At 38.7% G+C, this 22,120-nt stretch overlaps 1 protein-coding gene across 4 annotated transcripts; it reads left to right on the top strand.

Annotated features, from left to right (window-relative positions):
* The first annotated feature begins 185 nt into the window (after nucleotides 1–185).
* ATXN3 (ataxin 3) lies at nucleotides 186–15,833 on the top strand. Of its 4 annotated transcripts, none has more exons than XM_086612813.1 (11): nucleotides 186–230; nucleotides 3,931–4,095; nucleotides 4,634–4,678; nucleotides 6,043–6,128; nucleotides 6,536–6,602; nucleotides 8,601–8,688; nucleotides 8,941–9,073; nucleotides 10,147–10,322; nucleotides 10,753–10,876; nucleotides 11,612–11,700; nucleotides 12,595–15,833. In XM_086612813.1, the coding sequence occupies exons 1-11, from the start codon at nucleotides 207–209 to the stop codon at nucleotides 12,687–12,689; spliced, it is 1,092 nt and encodes a 363-aa protein (XP_086468939.1). In that variant the 5' UTR covers nucleotides 186–206; the 3' UTR covers nucleotides 12,690–15,833. The 4 variants fall into 4 exon arrangements, with proteins under 4 accessions (XP_086468939.1, XP_086468941.1, XP_086468940.1 ...); XM_086612816.1 differs by having other exon boundaries at nucleotides 198–230; nucleotides 3,935–4,095; XM_086612815.1 differs by lacking the exon at nucleotides 10,753–10,876 and having other exon boundaries at nucleotides 12,595–12,653.
* The last annotated feature ends 6,287 nt before the right edge of the window (nucleotides 15,834–22,120 follow it).

Raw genomic sequence — 22,120 nt, 5'->3', positions numbered from 1 at the left:
GCTCGGCGGCGGCGGCGGATGAGCCCGGCGGCCTCCTGCCCGGCAGGGGGCGCCATTACGGTCGCAAGCGCCGAGCCGGCTTCATCTGCGCGGCCTGGCCCAGCAGGGGCCTGCGCGGGTTGGCTGCCGCGGGTCGCCGAGCGAGGGAAGGCGTCATTGGCTGCGGGGGTCACGTGGGGCGGAGGTGCTGGCCGTTGACAATAAACATGGAGTCCATCTTCCACGAGCGGGTGAGTGAGGGGCTGGGAGAGGGTCTTGCTCCTTGCGGGGGCCGTGCTGGCCGGCGCGGAGAGGCCTGCCCTGTCGACTGGCCGTCTGGGCTAGAAGCTCTGTTCGGGGCGGCGGCTGAGTCTGCCGTCCTTGCGCTGGCGCCGGGGCAGCCCCTGGTCCCCACGGGGCACGCCTGGTCTGCGCCCTGCCGGACCGGGCCGCCCCTCTCTGGCAGCGTTCTGGCGGCCGGATGGAGCAGCGGCCCGGCTTCCCCTGTCTGAGGAGAGCTGGGGCTCTCGCGCGGCCGTGCTGATGCGTGCGGCCCGGCCCAGCTCGGGGCCGCGCGGCCTGCCGGCTCTGCGGGGAGAGGAAATGTCCCTGGAGATGAAAGAGGGTCAGGGCCGAGCCTCAGCGTTTCCTCTCGCACAGTGACTGCTCTTCTGGGGCCTCCAGAGCTAGATCTCCAGTATGGGAAGCTGCAGGCTACAGCTGCTTCTGTTTCTTGAAAAAGAAGTCGCGTGGCTGAGAAATGACTATGAAGATGCACGTAGGGTTGTTTCTGGGCTCTCGGACACATCGCCTAGCCGGGCTTGGTTGGGGTTATGTAAAGAGCAGGGAAAAGGAGACCTGTTAACGAAATCCTGATTCATGCATTGTGCGTCTGAATGACGCTGAACACTGCTGAACAGTGTTTCTTGTTTTGGAGGACAAATGCTGCTATGAACTGCTGTGATTTATTTATCCACGTTCCCAAATATGAGCTATTTATGCTTCAATGCAATTCAAATGGTCTTTTTTTCATGTACTTTGTTAATGTCTTTGCACCTTTATTGTGTTAAGGTTAACACTAGTTTTTAGACCCTGCTGTCATTCGTGGTGGTTGGTTTACTTAACAAATAAAAAAAGATAACTGTATAACTGTCTTAAAAAAAAAAAAATACTGTGTCGAAATCCACGGAACCTGAGGCATGTTCTTTCAAGCTGGGTTTGGGTAGCAAAACTTGGCAAGCCTTGTGGTATGAAGCAGCTGCTGTACAAAGGATGAGTGTTAGATTTCAGCTGTTATGGCCTCTGCTACAGTGACCTTGAGTTCCAGTCTAGATTTGAAAATGGATTCAAACCAAGTGTACCTTTCTGTTGTCTAGCTTATCACATAATGAAATTATAACTTTTTTTATTACTAAGTTGCTTTGTAATTTAATAACAAAACTCTGTTGAAATTGAAGTGACAGGGCATAATACGTTCAAAGTTATAAGGTTACTGTGATTTGTAGTTGGTACAGGTTTGGGGTGGGGTGGGTGCAGTCCTGGGTGGCTCACAGGTGGAACATAACTGCTGCCTGGTAAGTTAGTTATGTAGTTACAAAGTTACACCCAAATGCCTGTTTTAAATTGGAGTGCCAAATGTTTTTGTCTTGTTATTATTCTAGGGAAAGTTTAATTGAATCTCTATATTCTTCCTTAAGGGATATTCCCTCCCCACCCCTGCATCAAGTGCACTATCTCAGTTCCTGGTAAAACATCTAGTGCTGCATTTGCATGCATGCCTGCACTCGAATCTGCACACTTCAGACATTTCAATTAAAAAGCATGAAAAACACGGTATTTATAAAGGAACTTCACAAAACAAAGACCTAGGCAATGTGGTGTTTTTAACAGGAAAATGACAGTTGCAGAAAGTAAAATTTAAGGATGGGGCTTAAGGAGCCCCTGTCTTAGAAGCTGACCCTTTCTTTGATGAGATACAAGTGACTGAAAACACTGAAAGCAGGGCAGCAGTTTATATCAATATAGGTTTCAGCAAGGGGTTTTCAGATTATGGAAAGATGCAGTATTCTGTGTAACAACAAAAAAAAGAATTTCATGTATGTTAAAAACTGTAAGATCAACTTTCTCTTCTGCATTTTGTATTTAATATGTACAAGTTGTGCAAGTGAAAATTAGTGTTTACTACTTTAAGATAAAACTAATACAAATACAGAAAAGGCCTTTTAGTGAAATTAAGATTTAAATCTGTAATACAACTAATTTTAAAAGGTATTTTAGTATCTATTTGTTTCTGAATCAATTTCATATAATTCCAGTGGGGAAACCTGTGATTCTTGAGCAGGTTCTTTTGTTACAGTTTTGTCATAGAACCAGCAGCAGGGATGTGGTCCCGAAGGGACAGGAGCTGGTGTTTGGTCCTGAGGTTGTTGTTGCGGGAAGGACGTGAGCTGGAGGAGGTTTCTGGATTCCGTTGGACCCTGGCTGTACAGCCAGTCTAGCTTTAACAACTCATTGCTCAATTGAGTGATGAAGCCCTAGGAAGATTCTGTAATCTGGAGTAAAGGAATTTTCAGGGTTCCTGCTCTGAGGGAGATCATGGGAGATTTGTGCATGTGATTTGTGTAAGGCTTTCATGAAAGTTTAAAGAATATTCCTCCAAGGCATGCTCCTGTATTCTTACTTTCTGTGGGTTTGGTGGGAGGGAGGGAGGGGTGTTCTTTTGTTGAGGGGTTTCGGTTTTGTTTTTAATAGAGTGCATGCACATTAGAGTTCTTAATGTAACTAAAAATGAGGACTGATTTAAAAAAAAAAGAGAAAAGCAGGATTTTAAAACTGATGTTAATCTTGTCTTGCACTTGTAGTCTAGTTGTTGGTAAAGGAAGATTGCTTTTCATGGAAAACTAATCTGGTTGTTTTGATTTTTTTGTTTGTTTTTTGTTTGTTTGTTTTTTAACAAGGCAGTATTTTATTTACACTTATGAAAATAATGGAACCTGACATTTGGATTAGATATTTTTTAATTTGTCATTCATGATTTTGTAGCATGTTTCTAATTTACTCATTTTTGATTTGGGTTGACAGTCTAAAAATACGATATTACAGTTCTGTTATCTCTAATGTGCTGGATATGTACCAAAGTATCTGAAATGTTTTCTGTTTAAATGGTTTATCAACAAAAAAATATTTTCATTGTTTAATATGCTGAGTTGAACTTATTTTTTCTGTCACCTCATCGTAGTCATCAAGATTTTAGAACCAATAGCATTAGCTGCTTTTACCTAGTTCCTATACATAAATTTCATGTGGAAAATGAGCTTTACTGCTTCTCCAGCTCCTAATCTCCTTTCTCAGTAGTAATTAAATTGGTTATAAACGGAACTGGGTGAATAACCTTAAATGAAGGAAATTAATTCTGTAGATGTGTACTTTTAAATCTCTCTGGAGCCCTAACTGTCTGCTTTTCTTTAGCCACATGTGGAGAGCAGATTTCCAGTAGCCACACCTGGCAGGGAAGAAAAGTTAAAAAAGAAAGCAAGCATCTGTTGCAGAAAACATGTGTTGCTGAAAAGTAGACATCTAAACTGTTTCATTTTAATGTGGTGGTGATTTGGAAGAAGATAGAATCCATTGTCCTGATGGTTGCTGAGTCCTTCTGTGATTTGATTAGGCCATTGGCAGTTTTTACAGTGTTTCCAAAAATAATATTTTTACATGAAATTTATTTCCTTTGAGGAAATGAAGTAGTACAAGTGTTGGTTTTTTTCCCATCAAATTGGTGGGAGGGTTGTATTCTACAGCTTGCAGTGTAATACATCCGAAGAATATGCAGCATATTTGGTGAGTGGGGACGACAGGAAGTTTGCCTGAATGAAATAGTTGAGTCATTTTACAGAGTAAAACATTAACTTGATTTTTTGTTGGTTTTGGTATTTTTTTCTCTTCCAATGTTAGCAAGAAGGCTCATTATGTGCTCAGCACTGTCTGAATAATTTGCTACAAGGGGAATATTTTAGTCCTGTTGAGTTATCCTCTATTGCACAGCAGTTGGATGAGGAAGAAAGAATGAGAATGGCAGAGGGAGGAGTGTCTAGTGAAGAATATAGAACATTTTTACAGGTAAAATCTTCTTAATTTGAAGTTGCTTGATATTTTTTCTGAAATGTAATATCATGTAGCACAGACCTGCTATTCTTGCATAGCTACAGAAGGTTAATTTCCTTGTGCTAAAGTTTCTGAAATTCATAGGCCTTTTCATTAATGCATCTTAAATTTTGCATTTTCCAGTGTTACTAGCACAGCTTTACAGTAATTCTACAAAAAGGCACATTATCTTCATCTTACAAGTAGGATGGTCAGGCGTGGGGAGGAGGAGGATCAGCAATTTGCCTTTTGTTTTTGTAAGCCAGTGGCAGAGATAGGAACAGAAGTTCCCATGCCTGTCTGTCCTTTAAGCACTGAGCATGTCTAATTTAAAGGTTTGAATTTTTAATTAATAAGCTTATTTGAGCACTGTAATCAGCCTCACAGACTAGGGTATATTTAGTTGTTGCTTTAAGTATGTGCAGTTATATTTGTTTTCAAAACTTAATTATTTCTGACCTTTTATGCTTACACCGTTTTTCCCTTTTCTCCCTCCCAACCTCACACTGAGCAGCAGCCTTCTGTAAATATGGATGACAGTGGATTCTTCTCAATTCAAGTAAGCATGGCTCTATGCTAACAGAATTTCTATTTATGCAGTATATGTTCTTTCATATAATTTAAATGGCATCAAGCTTTTTCATCTAGTTTTTAGGCTTGATGGGATTAAGGGCTGGACTTCTAAATCTTCAGAGTGTTTTCCATTAAGAGCAGTGACTTGCAGTTCTTCAGTTCATGGGCCCTTAAACACATAGTGAAAGCATGGAGTCCTGAACTGTGAAATGTCACCTGCTGGCAATAAGCTTGATTTCTAAGTTGCTTCTTATGGGCACTTCAGGTGTAGACCTTGGCTCCCTTAGACTACAGGTGAAAAAGCAGATGTGAGATTGTTTTCTCAAACTATAGGCTGTAAAGCCCTTGGCAGTGGTTTCAGGGTTATCACAGTGATCTGCAGAATGGAAAAAGCTGCAATATCTGCATTCCAGTTTTTATAACACACTCCAGACACTTTAGAGCTGGGTTTTTTCTTTTCTTTTTTTTTTTTTTTTAAAGGACCATAATGGAAAAGTAATTAATAAGAAATACTTAAACCAGAACAACAACAAAAAAAGGTATTGAACACCGAATTGGGGCTTGTGTTTAGACTAGAGCTGTAGGCAATGCTTTGCACCTTTGGCTGTTTCCTGAGCTTTCAGAGGTGCTTGTCAGTGTTCTAGAATCCCTTGAGAGCCTCTCTTCCTTATGGCAGGACATGGCTGTGTTTCTATTCAGTGAAAAACCGTTAACAGTTTTGGCATTTCTTGTATTTTTGATTGTGCTGCTTCAATATTGAAGTTAAAAAAATAAAAAAGCTTCCTCATATTCTACTTTTTTGGTCCTGTCATTGCTTTGCTCACTTGCTACATAGTTGGCTTGCTGAAAGGAAGATCAATTGTTAATTTAGAATTTCTTACAGCGTTATTTCAGACAGCTTTAAAGAGCTATTGTAAAAGAGTTTTTGCTAATGTACCTGACTGACCCTGTGACAATCTGGTGGTGCAAAATTTCCAATAGTTACTGTGGGGAAGGAAGGGTAGAGCAGTACACTGAGAGCAGAGAGATGACAACTTATGAAGTGTCTGTGGGAGGTGAAGTTACAGCTTTATCTGGGGGAGTAAGCTTATTAACACATCTCAGTTAAATTCTAGTTTTGTTGCTTCCCCTTAGATATAGTATGCATGTTATATTTGCATGTAGATTCATGACAGCTGCATTCCAAATAATGTGATTTCTAGGTTTCCTATTGATGTTTTGAAATTTAAAGTTTATGAAAACAGTATCATTGTTTATAGCAGCTTAGAAGGTTGCATTGCTTAAATTTAGATTGGACTCTTAATTGCTTAAATTTAGGTTTGACTCATGAAAAGTGCTATTTTTTGACAGGTTATAAGCAATGCCTTGAAAGTTTGGGGTTTAGAACTAATCCTCTTCAACAGCCCAGAGTATCAGAGGCTTGGGATCGACCCTATGTAAGACTTTTTTCTTTGCAGCCTACTTTCATTTTACAGAAAAATAACACTCTTGATCTATGAGTTAAATCTTTCTTTAAAATTACTACTTTAAAGTCTGTTGCATTCTGATGTTTTTATTATCCTCTCTGCCTTTAATTTTGTCCTTCTGGGGGTGTATAGGAGCATCTGTCCTCTGTGCCTTGATGATATCTCAGTATCTGTGGCATCACAGGTATACGGAGGTTTCAGTAATGTTGACAGCTTCCTAAACCTTCTAAAAGCAATATGGGTACTCTGTAACATCAACAGTTGTATGACTGACATTTTATTATAGAAGTTTAAATTCGTCTTAAAAAAGAACTTAATGTACACTCCAATATTAGAGTATTTAATTTTATCTATACCTTTTGTTTTTCTTTTTACAGAAATGAAAAGTCATTTATTTGTAATTATAAGGAACACTGGTTTACAGTTCGAAAGTTAGGAAAACAGGTGACATTGTCTTTTTTTTTTTTACTTAAAAATTGACTTGAAAACGGGGGTGGAAAAGTGGTTGTGAGCAGACCATGGCCTTTTGCAAGCTTTTGCTGCAATTTGCTTTAACAGTGTCCCATTTAAAAAAAAAAAAAAAGTGGATGTTTGTCACAAAAACACCAGACAGCTTTTTATGAATGTTAGCCTGGAAAAGACCCTAGGATTAATTCCCCAGTGAACCTGTCCTCTAGAGAGCTGCAGCTCTGGTAGAGTCTGTGTGACATCTCAAGTTCTGTTCTTTCTCTTCTGCATGAAAAATAGCAGAGAAAATTTACGGGCGGGAAGAGGGGACTCCTAGGCAAGGATTAGGATCCCTATAGAATGCAAACTTATTTTAATACACTAAATTATTGACATTGTAAAAATAATTTTGCTCATTTAAATGGACAGTAGATATAAGAAAAAATTTCACATTTCAAATTTATTAATAGTTATGATTGCTCATATTTAACAGTTTCCATCAGAAAAAGTAGAATCACAGCTTTGCGCTATTTTAAAAATCTTTCTGAAACAGTTGTATTATAAGCATGAAATAGTTATTAAAGGTAAGGGATGGCCATGCAAGTATATGGTACGTATATAGTAACTCGAGTCACATCCATGTCCTTTGTAACACTGATGCAGTGTTTTGTTTCAGTAGATGATTATTGTTCTGGATCATACTGCATAAGCTTTTATGTAACATAAGTTGTTGTGATGTTATGTTTTTTTCTAGTTTTTTTTTTTTTTGCATGGAAATGTTAATGAAATAAGCTTTTAGCTTTTATGGTAGCGGACAGGAGTCTCTTTACCCATTTTGTTCATTTTGCAAGTGGTGGCTACCTGTGTTGTCATCCAGATTAAAAAAAAACCACCCAAAATTTAAAAAAAAAATCATCCATGAGTAAACAAACTAAACTCTGCTGTTCTGCTTTAGTTTAAAAGTATGGTTAATGTTTACAGGCAATTTTTGTATACTGTTGGTTGTCTTACCCTTTCCTAGTGGTAACGAGTGTTTTTGACAGATTAAGTGACTGAATGACAGAATGGTAGATGGTCACTTAGCTGTAATCCAGGTGAATTATAGCATGGGCCTGACTGCAAGTGTATGACTGCATATATGGAAGTTTGGGTAGATAAATGCGTTTTTGTGAGAATGGAGATAGTGGAAGGAGAATTCTATCTGAAATGGTGCTCCCTGGTTAAAATTGCGTAATATTGAACAAGTATGGTATAAAAAAGGTTCTTCAGATTGACTGCAATATGTATGGGGTTTTAGAGGTAGAATAGTTTGTTATGTTGAATATATTTTCTCTCTAGAAGAAGTATAAATGACTAGTTGTCTTCTTCAGGAAACTAGAAATGATCTATGTGTATTTATCTCAAGTGTCCCCTATTGTAATATTATGCTGTACTATCAGCATATTAAATTTGAGTTCATTTTTCTTAATTTTTAAATTAAAAAATTATCTCAGAGAGAAGTAAATGGTAGTTTTCAGCATCACCAGTTATTAAAGACAGCATGTTTAATGAAAGTATTTCATGGAAAGAATTCAACTTCGGTTTCTTATATCTATTAATTTCTTAAGAATACAGCATTAGCTTACGAAGATTAGTCTCTGAAGAAATTTAAACTACGATTAAGCAGAATTTTAGCATGATATCTGAAATAATTCTTCTACCATTATATTTCGATTTGTTTTTTAAAATCTGTTCACCTGGTACCAGTGTTCAGTAATGGCAGAGAGCATGCAGTAATTGCCCAGCTTCAGATCTCTTGTTAGCTGAAGAGTATTTGAAGGATAACTTTTAGCAGTATAGGTATTGTGCTTCAAAAGACTTTTAATTTGATAACTTATTTTACTAGATTTATTTGGATATTCCAGCATAGAAAATGACCACAATGTACAGAAATGGATTACCGAGTAATCTTTATGCTAATTTGTTCTCTCAAACCTTTTTTTCTCTTAATTACAGTGGTTTAACTTGAACTCTCTCTTGATGGGTCCAGAACTAATATCAGATACATATCTTGCACTTTTCTTGGCTCAATTACAACAGGAAGGTAATAGTAACTTGCAGATGTTAAATCTCATTAATTAAAAGTAGGTTATAATCATTATTTATTAGAACTTATATATTCAGTTAACTGCCCTTAGTTTTATGATTGAAATAGTGCAATATCCCAAGTCCTTATAATGAAAGGTAGAGCCTTACATTGTAATAAATTGCACATCATTGTGTGCCATATAGTGTGCATTTTAGAGTGCCTGTGTGTGCACCCTAATGCTGTAGACTTACGATTTATTTTTCTCAGGTTATTCCATATTTGTAGTGAAAGGCGACCTGCCAGACTGTGAGGCTGATCAGCTGTTGCAGATGATTCGGGTGCAGCAGATGCAGCGACCAAAACTAATTGGAGAAGAGACAGCACAGCCAAGAGATCAGAGGTAAGGTAAATAGAGATTTCATTTTAATTATGTCCAGTCTGATTGGTTTCAGTGATTAATGCTTCCATGGAGGCAACCCCCTTAAGACATAATTAGAAGTACCTTTAGTGCAACGTGCTTACTGCTGTTGCATACAGTAAAAGCAAGTTGGTAGAATACAAATGGTGTATTTTTAAGTGGGCGAAAACTACCTTAATAAGGATTCAGTCTTTCCATGTGCATAAGTGTTGTACAGTGCAGATTTTTAACATCATGATTACAATATTTTTCCAATTATAGTGAAATGAGTTAGCAAATCTTACCAAACTTTAGTTAATAGTAATCAATCTATAATTAAGACTGGCTTGTGCATTCTGTCATCAGTAGAAACCCATATCTGAATTTTACATCATACAGGATTCATTTAAAATCATACAGGATTCTCTTTTGGAATAATTTCAGTGTAAAAGCATATAATGTACCACTTCTATAATAATTTTATCACATTTTCATAATGAATAAATTGCATACTAGTAAAAAGGCTTAAGGCATTTCAGAGGAATTAATTCATTATTTCTTCCATTTTTAACGGTAACGGTAAACTGGTAACGGTAACGGTGCTGTAAATTAACGGTAAACTTCCAGTAACGGTAAACTGGTGCTGTAAATTAATGGAATAAAACTACTCGACTGTAACTTGGAAAGTGTGTACGGTATGTGTATTGGTTACAGAGGATCTGTTGTTCTGATGTGGTCATCAAAGCTAAGGAGACCACATGCACTATTTTCTGCTGGTGTAACTGAATAGCAGTAGGTTCGAATAACGTGTATTATTGCTTTTTGTAGCCTTATTGGTTTTGAAATTTTTCTTATCAAACAGGTTGTCAACATGTGCATGGGTTTAGAGTTGCAGTATTTTTGTTTTTACATGATGTGACATTAATGACTACATTAGAAACGAAAGTGCTTTTTTATATAACAAGTTTTCAAAATAGAAATTTTTTTTTCCAAAGTAAAAAAAAGGGTAAAAATCTTACAGTAAAAGTTAATATCATTTCCATCTGAATTGTGCTATAAATGTATACATTTCACAGGCTACCCAGAAGTGATGCGGACCAAGCAATAGAAGTTAACCATCCTTTTGATGGAACAGGCATGTTAGATGAAGATGAAGAGAATTTTCAGAGAGCCCTGGCTCTAAGTAGGCAGGAAATTGATATGGAAGATGAAGAAGCTGATCTTCGCAGAGCCATTCAACTCAGCATGCAAGGTGCAGTGCTCATCTAAATTTATTTTACAGTGTCCATGTTGCTTATGCTTTAGGCAGCTACCGAAATCAGTTTGTCAGCCACTTTTTCCAACATAGATCAAGCTCTCTGAAAAGACTGGCTTTGAGGCATGGAAAGACAATGCAGAATTTCCTATAGCTATCTCCTTTCTGCTTTTTGAAAAGTTGCAACTTTTATGTTAGTGTTGATCATTAGGAAGGAAGAGCAAATTGGTAAAGGGTGGCAGGAAGGAAAGGAAACAGTCCTAAGGTGAGGAAGGAGAGATAGTATCAAGTGAAGTTAGCCTAAGTGCTTATTTCTTGAACAAGTCTCTTTCTTCCTCTCAAGTTTGAAGGCATTTTCTTAAGCTGTATTTCATTTACTAACTTCATTTTACTGTAATTAGTAGGATATGGCATGTTCTGGTTTTAGGTAGTCGGCGAAGTGAGTTCTTGGACTCGTTACCACAGAATGTTCCTCAGTCGCCTCACACCAGTCAGACAGACTCCCTTTCTTCAGAAGAGCTGCGACAGAGAAGACAAGCCTATTTTGAAAAGTAAAGTAGTTGATAGAAAACTTCATGTGGAAGTACATGTCATATTTTTCAGTGCTTTTGGGGAATGGATGGGTTTCTGACTGAGGTCCAGCTTAAATTTTATCTTTTAACATATTTTCCTTACAGTACCTGAATTTTGCTATTCCCAAGTGGTTCCTATGAAGAAAAGAAACCTGTAAATAAGAGGGCATCTGTTAGTAATGTAACATCAGTCTTGTGAAGGAAGAAAACATACATGTTATAGAAGTATTTTAAATGAAATCCTGTAAATTTCTGTAATTATGCTCCTGAAGAAGAGTATTCTTTCTCTAAGACTTTACTTGTGGTAATGATGCCTCTATTGTGCATCACAGGAAAGCATTCTAGATCATGTTTTATGTTGCTGTTCTGGAGTACTTTAATGCATAGTTGGGGTATTGTTGTAGCTTTTCCTTATCTCTGTCTCCTAGTGATGGAGAAAAAAAGACGAGGGAGAAATGCTTTGGATTGGAGCAGTTAGACATTGCATGACAGGATGAGAGTGCAAATTGTCAGAATTTTGGGAAAATAGTGATATGGCTTGAAATATAATGTTGGGAAGACAGGTGTCTGAAGGTTAGCAGGGTGAAACAACTGAAGAGATTTTAGGTGCAGGGGTCTTATTGTACCAAAGAGCTTCTACTTCACACTCTTGGCCTTATAATGGTCTCATACTGATGTTAATGTTTTTCTTTTAAAAATTTGTAACCCTTTCAGGCAGCAACAACAGCTACAGCAGCAAGATCAGACCTCAGACCTACATGATAAGCCGACTCCAAGCTCAAGCACTCTGGAAGCTGACCCAGGTATTGGGTCACTGAAATATTTGTCATTTTCACCTTTGTGTCGTGCTCTGTTTCCTAACTTTCCTTGTCTGCCTACTTCCTCACTCCAGCAGCCATTCAGACTATGTATCACAGCAATTACTCTTTGGCAGTGAAGCAAAGGATCACTTTATTGAAAAGCCTGTTTGGCTTTGAATGTCAATATCCTGTTTCAAAGTGAAGAGCAGATACTATTAGACCATTTGAGATCTGGCCTTGCTTTTTGTTGTTTTGTTTAGCTTAAGCACTACAAGTTTTGATCTTTGATGGGATTTGTGCCAACAATTTGTTTTCTAAATGACTTTTAAAGCTGTATGACGGATGTGATAAACTTGGAGTAGTATCTGACAAAATTACTGGAACCAGTTTTCAATAGAACATAAGTATGTAGGCCTTACCAGTGTTAAGTATTGGTGATCTAAAATTAATGCGTATTATTTGCTATAAACTGACCATTGTGGATGGAAAGCTAAGCACAAAATCATAGAATCATAGAATGGCATAGGCTGGAAGGGACCTCAGATCATCTAATCCAACCTCCCTGTCATGGGCAGGGACACCTCTCAACTAGATCAGGCTGCTCAAGGCTCCATCCAACCTGGCCTTGAACACCTCCAGGGAGGGGGCATCCACAGCTTCTCTGGGCAATTTATTTCAAAGTCTCACCACCCTCGTACTGAAGAATTTCTTCCTAAGATCTAATCTAAATCTGTTCTCCTTCAAAATGTTCAACAATTTTAAAAAACAACAAAACCAGTTTTGGGGGTGGGGTGAAAACAGATGGGTGTGGACGAAAGGAACAAAGAAAGCATTTAACTACAGTTTAGAACTAGCTCTGTGCATGTATTACAACTTATATGCATTTACTTTCTTTAGGAGGTGATATGAGTGAAGAAGACATGCTTCAAGCAGCCATGAATATGTCTCTGGAATCTGTCAGAAACCACTTGAGTACAGAGGAGGAAAAATGACATAACTTTTTTTTCGCTTTTACTGTCAAAACACTAAGTCTCCATTTAAAATTTTACTATGTGGATGTTGCACAAGCAGGATTCATTTCAGAGTTCTGGAAGCAGGAATGAAATGGGGAGGAGGTCAGAGTTTAGAGGGAATCTGCAAATACAAAAAAGATTGCACTAATTCAGAAAACTGTAGCACTCCTTCTACAGAAGATCTGTTCACAAGAGCAGCTGTATTAAAATTACTTAAACTATTCACATGAACAAAGTTAGACACGTGTAGCAGCTGAAACTTGCATTTAAAAAGCAAGTTTAAATTGTTTTGAAGAATTATATAGGAAACACAAAAGGTGCCGAAAACTAGCATCAACTTATTTCCTTCAGTACTAATGGAAAAATAGATACAAGTAATAAGTTGTGCTTATAATACTAAGTTCTTTGTAAGAAATCATTTAAAATGGGAAAAATAGTTAAATTCTGTTTATCTTAGATAATTTATTTTGAGTAACTGTTTATTTTGAATCACCTGATATCAGCTTTTCGATCCTGCTGTCCACTTTTGAAATGACCCATTCTGCAGGAGAAACATGAATCCATAAATTTCATGCTTTGCAGTTAAAATCTTCAGTGTGTTGTTATGATGTACTCCTGAATGTTTCAGTGACTTCTGACCTTCTAACGCCTTCTGGTTTTACTTTCAGTTCCAACTGTAAAATTTTCAGATCCATGTTCAAAGTAGGTTGTTTTTTTTTTTTGCATTGCCCTGTCGACTTTCGACTGATAATTTGCCTTCTTTAGTTTGTTTTTTTTTAATTAGCTTTTGTTTTCTTATGCTCTTTCTAATTAAGCCACTCTTTTCACTATAAAAATAGCATATAATCAGTTGGGTTAAACAGGTTTTCTTTTCTACTTCTTCTGTTTCCTCTTCAAGCTCAACCCTTCATTCTGTCCTTTCAGTATGAAAGAGCTGTAACTGAGTCTAGGAGAAGGGAGGAGGGGATTTAGGTGCCATAAAGTTAGTGCCACACACATAAGGTGCATTCCTGCAGTCTGAAATGACCCCTGTGCAAGTAGCTTTTCGAAGAATGGATATTTATGTCTGTGTGGATGTTCTTTCTGAAATGCTTTTCATGAGTGTCTGTCAGAATGTTGCAGCTTTTTCAGGAATGGCCTTTATTCACGCACCTTAAAATTTTTTATCATGCTATTTCTGATCCTGAGAAAAATTGGGGAGCAAAGTATGTGAAGGAGCTTATTCTATTGGCTGTAGGAATTTGCTTTGATATCCAGGATGAATGTGTAACACGGTGACCAAACCTAACTTTCAACTTGAGTGCTACAACTGAGATACATTTCACTTTCCTAAATGGTGCTTGAAATACAAATTCTGTTTACATATAAATTATATGGAAATATGTTGTAGATAAAGTATGTAAGCTGTAGTCCACTTAACTCATTAACAGTTAGCACAGGCATTCTAAGAATCTTTTAAAGATAACCCCACGTTTCTTTATCAAAATATTCTAAAGTTATATCATTGCACAATACTAATATTTAACTAAAATTAGTATGAAATGAGTGGTAGCTAGATGGAAATACACATTCAGCATCAAGTAGTACTGTACATGAAAGGGCTCTTACCTTTCAATAAAGATTTGTTTACAGCAGTGGTTTCTTGACAGTTTAGGATATTATTATATTAGACATATTAGGGCTAAATTTTGTTTTCCTTACCTGTGTGTTGAATTTCCACCAATGTCCGTGGTGTGTATAAGACAATATGGATTTTGACAGGAGACAGCAATTACTTTTTAAAAACTGATTTAAAATTTTGTCTTTTTTAAATAATCCTGTCATGCACATTATAATTAGTATCTGTAATGTCTCAAATTAACACAGCTAAAAAATGGCTTTAAAAGTCCATGTGTGCATATGCCATTTTGAAATGCTGTTATTTTTCAGGATGTAAATTTCTGCTTTCAGTTTAAAATTTACATGAAACTGAAAACAGGAATCTGTAAAGCACTGAATTACTTCTTTGCTTGTCTGTAAGTTATCCACAGCTTTAATTTTCCTTCTTTCATTGTGCCATAAACTGATTCTGAAATAAGACTCTCCTTTTTATAAATAAGTATAGGCTGACCATTTGGTAATAGTACTTGGAATGTGGACCTTTTATCCTCTATTATAAGAATATAATAAAAAGATATTATTTCTATAGCTATATAGTATAGCAGCCCTATATTAAAAAAGAATAAAATCTAAGCCCCTTGAATTGCATTAACTGTAACCTGTGACATAATTAGTCATAATTTTTATGACTAAAGCATGGAGGTTTGCATTTGAACTTTCATGTCGCCTTGTAAGTTACTTCATCACCCAAGTGTTTTAATATGTAAGGGATATAAAGTAACAGTGCCTGAAAAGCACCACCGTGTCAGTCATTAAAGGGCTAACTGCGTTCCTTTGTGTAAAAACATTGTCACTCTACAATACCAATTTGATTTTCAGAGGATTGTCAAGGTTGATGAGGTAGGTGTATCTGCCTAGTCAAGCAGTAAAGCAGTAGCAATTTAATTGCACCAAAGGAAAAGGCTAGTACTAATTGCTGACAGTACGTACTTTATAACCCAGACCTCAAGTTGAAAATGTGTGGACCTGCCAAGAAATGGTCAATAAAAAGCCAGTCTCATTTTTTTGGTGTTCCTTCTTTCAGTGATAAACAGTTCTCAGTGTGGCTAAACTGTGCTCATACGGCGTTTACTAATTTAGAGCCTATTCCTAGTGTTACCTGTTATGTCAAGCGGAAGGTTTTTTCCCATGTTGTAGCTTTAGGTCAAAGTCCATTGTAAAGGAGCAGAAATTGATTATTATTTTTTTATTATTACAGTATGATATTTGAGGGAATTTCAGACTTCATTCATCCAACAGATTTTTACAGTCTTCCTCACAGTGAATGGTCTGTGTCATGTAATTTGTGTTTTTTCTGCCTATAGAAATCAAAGGGGAAGAGGGAGTGAGTGATAGTTACATTAAATATCTTCCAAAATTAGTTCTGTAAGTATAATTTTATTAACTATTCTCATGGTCTTGTAACGAGAGCAGGAGGAGGAAGTATAGTAATGCAGTCATGCTTGAATGCAATTCCTGTTAGGCACAGCAGGTATAAACACGAGCTATTTAAATGCTCATGTATTTCTGGGTTTGAAACTAATCTGATACAATTAGCTTACTGGCTTACTCTCCCAACATTTGGGCTCCTTGTGACCTTCAAACAACTTCAGCAAGTTTAAATGTAATTTTCAGCTAATATACTCTTACTATTTTTTATACTTAATTACTTTGCAGACTACTTAAAAATAACCAATACAAAGTTAAATCTCCAATGTGTTTTAATGTTGGACTATTGTTTCTATTACAAATCTATAAAATGGTGGGGAGTTTAAAATAGCTTCTGCATGTGTCTAGTAAGCAGTTCTGTTCCTGTATCTCAGACACATATTGTCATTTGCAAGCTGCTTTATTACAAAACTGACAATTAGGCTTTTAAAAATGAATGTGTTACAGTTCTGAAACTTCTGTGAATTTTTCTAGAATTTAGTTATTCTTTCAAACAGTTGTTGAAAATGTACACATGGTGGCCTTTTTACTGAGAAATACTAGGAGGAATGGGATTGGAGAACTCTAGAACTCGGAGTTACATAGAAGTATCATTCATGTTACAATCACATACTTTTAAATCTGTCGGAAAAAAGAATACAAGGAACAGAAAAATTTTAAGTGGAAACTTTTTTTAAGGGCTTAGATATAAAATTATGTTGCTCACTTGGTAAGCCATCACTGTCTTGCTTAGAACAAACAACTCCTGGGAAATCTTCAGAGTTACTCAGAAATTAAAAGGAGAAAAAAAAAAAAGGAAAAGAAGTCTAACAGGTACACATATTTCCATTCCCTACATAAACATAACCAGTTTTTAAAGCAACAACAATACATATTAATACATTTGAACTGGCCCAGTTGAAATATTCAGTTCTGTAGTTTCAAATGAGTAGCTTGTTTGTGTTGTATCCAGGTTTGCATCTTAAAAGCATGAGCTGTTTTGCAATAAACTTTTCTAACCCGTATACACACATTTTGCCTTATTTGTGTTTCAGACATGGAGGGAAGGCTTTAGTACTTAACCTGCTGTAGTCACCACCTTCCCCAAGTACAGTTCTTCAGAATGTTAAAGTACATGTGTCAACTGCTTTTACCAAATCAAAATGTATTTACTTTATTTTCTGTGTTGAGAAAAGCAAATAATGATTACTACACTTGGATTTTTTTTTTTTTTAAAGAATCCCACCCACTGGATAGCCACTTTGTGAATTCAGGAGAGGAAACTTGTAAAAAGGTTTGAATAGAAAGGGAGGCAATATTTAAATGCTACTGTGGAAAAAAAAAAAAGAGGAAAACCTTGATACTGTCTTTAAAGCATGCATTTGCTACATGAAACTCCATATGTACAAAACAGTGCAGAGTTAGGATTTTGTAAGGGAATAATTTTTTTCATCTCTTGCCTAATAGTTGTGTATTTTAGAAATCATTTTCAGTAATAGATTTTTCATCTCGAGACTCTGCTTTCAGTATCATGTCTTTGACTCTGAATTCCTGTACAATTTTTGTCTCTATTTTGTGCGTATAATAAAGTATATAATACTGACAAGATTAAAAAAAATAGGAAAGCTGAAATGAAGCTGAAATGCTTTGTTTTCAATGGAAAATGGCAGTGCTGTTTGACATTTTGAAAATGGTCTCCAAATAGGCACGAATATATATGGTTGTATTTGATATCACTTTTTAAAATAAATATGATTATAACTTCTAATGTTTCTCTCTTGACCTGGGTATTTCTGTATGTGCTTTCCCTTATATGTGGATTCGGCGTAGTATCACCGAATGTTAAAATCTCATCTTTGATACCAGTGGGCTTCGTAGCAGATGTGTAGATACATTAACGGTGGGGTAATCTTCTGTTGCTCATAACTTATGTTTCATCATCTCTGATGTCTTTTTATCTGTTGATACTCCAAAATTTATGTAAAGACACTCCTGTTGGGAAGAAAGTTGGTGCTAATTATAGTTACACTACATCTTTAAAACCTGTATGCTTTCTAATTTTAAAATAAGCTAATGTTTGCTGATTTGCTGCCAGAACACACATTCTTTTTGTGGCACAATGCAGTGGTTTTGTAGCTTAGTCAATCCACAGAGTACACTGGATTATTTTTGTGTACCTTTATCAACAGTAGATGTTGTCAGCCTCACCTCCATCCCTGGAAAGATAATGGAACAACTTATCCTTGGTGCTGTCTCTAGGCACATCAAGGATATGAGGGTCATTAGGGGCAGTCAACATGGCTTCACTAAGGGGAAGTCGTGCTTGACAAAACTGAAAGCCTTTTATGAGGACATCACCCAGTGGGTGGATGATGGTAGAGCAGCGGATGTGGTCTATCTTGACTTCAGTAAAGCATTTGACACAGTCTCCCACAGCATCCTCACAGCTAAACTGAGGAAGTGTGGTCTGGATGATTGGGTAGTGAGGTGGATTGTGGACTGGCTGAAGGATAGAAGCCAGAGAGTAGTGGTCAATGGGACAGAGTCTAGTGGAGGCCTGTATCCAGTGGAGTCCCTCAAGGGTCAGTACTGGGACCAGTACTGTTCAAGATATTCATCAATGACTTGGATGAGGGAATAGAGTGCATGGTCAGCAAGTTTGCTGATGACACTAAACTGGGAGGAGTGGCTGACACACCTGAAGGCTGGGCTGCCATTCAGAGAGACCTGGACAGGCTGGAGAGTTGGGCAGGGAGAAATTTAATTAAATACAACAAGGGCAAGTGTAGAGTCTTGCATTTGGGTAAGAACAACCCCATGTCCCCAGTTGGGGACCGAACTGTTGGGGAACAGCACGGGGGAAAGGGACCTGGGGGTCCTGATGGACAGCAGGATGACCATGAGCCAGCAATGTGCCCTTGTGGCCAAGAAGGCCAATGGCATCCTGGGGTGTATTACAAGGCGTGTGGTTAGCAGGTTGAGAGAGGTTCTCCTCCCCCTCTACTATGCTGGTGAGGCCACATCTGGAGTATTGTGTCCAGTTCTGCGCCCCTCAGTTCAAGAAGAACAAGGAACCGCTTGAGAGAGTCCAGCACAGGGCCACAAAGATGATGAAGGGAGTGGAGCATCTCCCTGATGAGGAAAGGCTGAGGGAGCTGGGTCTCTTTAGCTTGGAGGAGAGGAGACTGAGGGGGGACCTCATTAATGTTTATGAATATGTAAAGGGTGACTGTCATGAGGATGGAGCCAGGCTCTTCTCAGTGGCATCCAATGACAGGACAAGGGGAAATGGATATAAGCTGGAACATAGGAGGTTCCGCTTAAACATGAGGAAGAACTTCTTCCCAGTAAGGGTAACAGAACACTGGACAGGCTGCCCAGAGAGGTTGTGGAGCCTCCTTCTCTGGAGATGTTCAAAACCCACCTGGACGCGTTCTTGTGTGATCTAATCTAGGTCTGCTCCAGCAGGGGGATTGGACTAGATGATCCTTTGAGGTCCCTTCCAATCATTAACATTCTGTGATTCTGTGAAGCCAGTCAGCAAAAAAAATGAGTTGCAATGCTAACTAGTCAGTTTCTAGTTTTTCAAGAGTGGTAATTAAAAAAAGTGAGGAAAAAAAGCCCTCTGTGCTATGTTATTGACTTCTTGCTTTCATCATAAAATGAACCACCATAGGAGATATTTTTATCATCTCTAAAGATTGTGTAAAGTCTGGAGGACATCCTTCATCTTATTTGAAAAATGTTAACAGTTTCTCATTAAAGTGAATTAACCAAATACCATTGGAAAAGTTTGACACATCTTTTAGCTCCTCCTGACCCATATGGTGTTTGTTAAAACAGACAATGGTATAGGGTGTTTTGAGCATTGTAAACGTTTCATCTCCATTAAACCTCATGTTCTAAGTTAAAATTAACAAAACCGATTAAGATACATGTTTGTTTCATGCAATATCACAGCATTAATATTTCCTATAAGTCTGGTGCCTGTTTTTTGGTGGGGTTTTTTTTTTGAGCTAGAAAAGGATTTGAAGTAGTGTATGATTGTTTTTATTATGACTGATTGTAAAGGTGTAAACATACTATTATATTTAAAATTTGGTAATGTATAGATCTGATAGAAAAAATGTTTACTGAAGAACAGGGAAAGCAATCTTCTTTAGAAAACTGTTGAACCTGACAGCTTTTTCTGTTACTTCTAAATTCATAGAATCAAAGAATGGTTTGGGTTGGAAGGGACTCTGAAGATCATCTAGTTCCAACACCCCTGCCATGGGCAGGGACACCCTCCACTACACCAGGTTGCTCAGAGCCTCATCCAACCTGGCCTTGAACACTTCCAGGGATGGGGCATCCACAGCTTTTCTGGGCAACCTGTTCCAGTGCCTCACCACCCTCAGAGTGAACAATTTCTTCCTTATATCTAATCTAAATCTGCCCTCTTTCAGTTTAAAGCCACTACCCTGTGTTCTATCACTATATACCCTTATCAAAAGTCCCTCTCCAGCTTTCCTGTAGGCTTCTTTTAGGTACTGGAAGGCTGCTAAAAGGTATCCCCGGAGCCTTCTCTTCTTTAGGCTGAACAGCCCCAACTCTCTCAGCCTGTCTTCATAGTAGAGGTGTTCCAGCCCTCGGATCATCTTCATGGCCCTCTTCTGGACCTGCTGCAGCAGCTCCATGTCCTTATGTTGGGGGCCCCAGAGCTGAAGGCCACGCTGTAACCTCATTGTAGAAGGCCACTAAATTGGTCAGGCATGACCTGCCCTTTGTGAAGCTATGTTGGCTGCCACTGATCACCTTTTTTTACCATGTTCCTTAGAATAGTCGCCAGGAGAATCTACTCCGTGATCTTGCCAGGCACAGAGGTGAGACTGACTGGCCTGTAGTTCCCTGGGTCTTCCTTTTTTTCCATTTTTAAAAATGGGGGCTGTGTTTCCCCTTTTCCAGTTGGTGGGGACTTCACTGGACTGCCACGACTTCTCAAATATGATGGATAGTGGCTTAGCAACTTCATCTGCCAGTTCCCTCAGGACCCATGGATGCACCTGATCAGGTCCCATGGACTTGTCCACCTTCAGGTTCTTTAGATGGTCTCGAACCTGATCTTCTCCTACAGTGGGCAGTTCTTCATTCTCCCAGTCCCTGCCTTTGCCTTCTCTGACTTGGGCTGTGCAGCTGGAGCTCTTGCCAGTGAAGACTGAGGCATAAAAGTCATTCAAAAATTCTAACTCCTTGACCACATGCTATGCCCAACCTCAAAGTTGCCTCTGAGTGAGAGGACAGTAAAACAAAAAGGCAATCCAGTATTGCAGGCCAGCTACAACCCCCCTCACCAAGGCTCTGCAAGATACGGTTTGCGAAGCAACAAGCAGTTTTTCCATAGGCTTCAGGTAACGTTTGTCAGCTTATAACTCCACGGCATGTTTTGTACCGGCTGCATTCTCAGCTCCTCTCTAAAAACGTTAAGATTTCACCTGTGAAATGCTCTTTCTTCTCAGCTTCATTTTACCATTGAAGTGGTGCTTTAATTGTTAATCTCTGCATGTCATTATTAATTTGAAACTAGCAATGAGCTAGCTGCTCTGCGTTTTATTTCAGTCATTGCTATTTTTTATATCAGTATCATTCTTACTGTTTTAATACTGCATTTTCTGAAACAGTGTGGTACTCCTTGTAGTCCTTAATAATTTTAAATACCTCATTTGATGAAAACCAGAAAGAACTTCAAATCGGACCGGTGTCAGGAACGTGGCTGGAAATCCACCCAAGCATCCACCTCATCCAAAGCAGAAGGGACCTAGCGTTTCAGGAACTTGTGAAAACCCATATTCAAATACAAAATGCCTCTATTCTAGTTCCAGTTGGAGACCGTGCTCTGTTATGACACACAACCCGAGGATGTGTATGCAATGAGGCTCGCGTTCATGCTAAGTCCAGGGCGTCACCGGCCCAGCTCCAAGCTCGGCCGACAGGTCCGGGCTGTCACGGCCCCTTCGCGGCGGGCTCCGCCCAGGGCTGCGGGCGGGCGGACGGGCCCGACCGGCACAGCTTCGTCTGGCGGCTTCTGGGTTCCCCCTGCTTCACTCTTACACGATTGATCTATGTTTTACACGCCCGGCGAGGCACACCGGCGGGCCCGGCGGCAGCAGCTCAACCTCAACCAGTCCCGTGGTTTTGGCTTCGTTCCTCCCAAAGAAAGCGCGTTTTAAAACCGCGCGGCCCCACGGCCCCGTGCCCGCTGCCTGCCGGGCGGGGAAGCCTGTCAGCTATGCTGCCTCAGCCACCAGCATCCGTCACCAACCCCGCTGGTGCATCCCCGCACTGCTCCACCACTATCCCGGCAT

This window comes from Tauraco erythrolophus, chromosome 6, assembly GCF_009769465.1.
Source record: "Tauraco erythrolophus isolate bTauEry1 chromosome 6, bTauEry1.pri, whole genome shotgun sequence".
NCBI classification, from domain to species: Eukaryota; Metazoa; Chordata; class Aves; order Musophagiformes; family Musophagidae; genus Tauraco; species Tauraco erythrolophus.
This window is presented reverse-complemented; position numbering and strand designations above follow the sequence as displayed.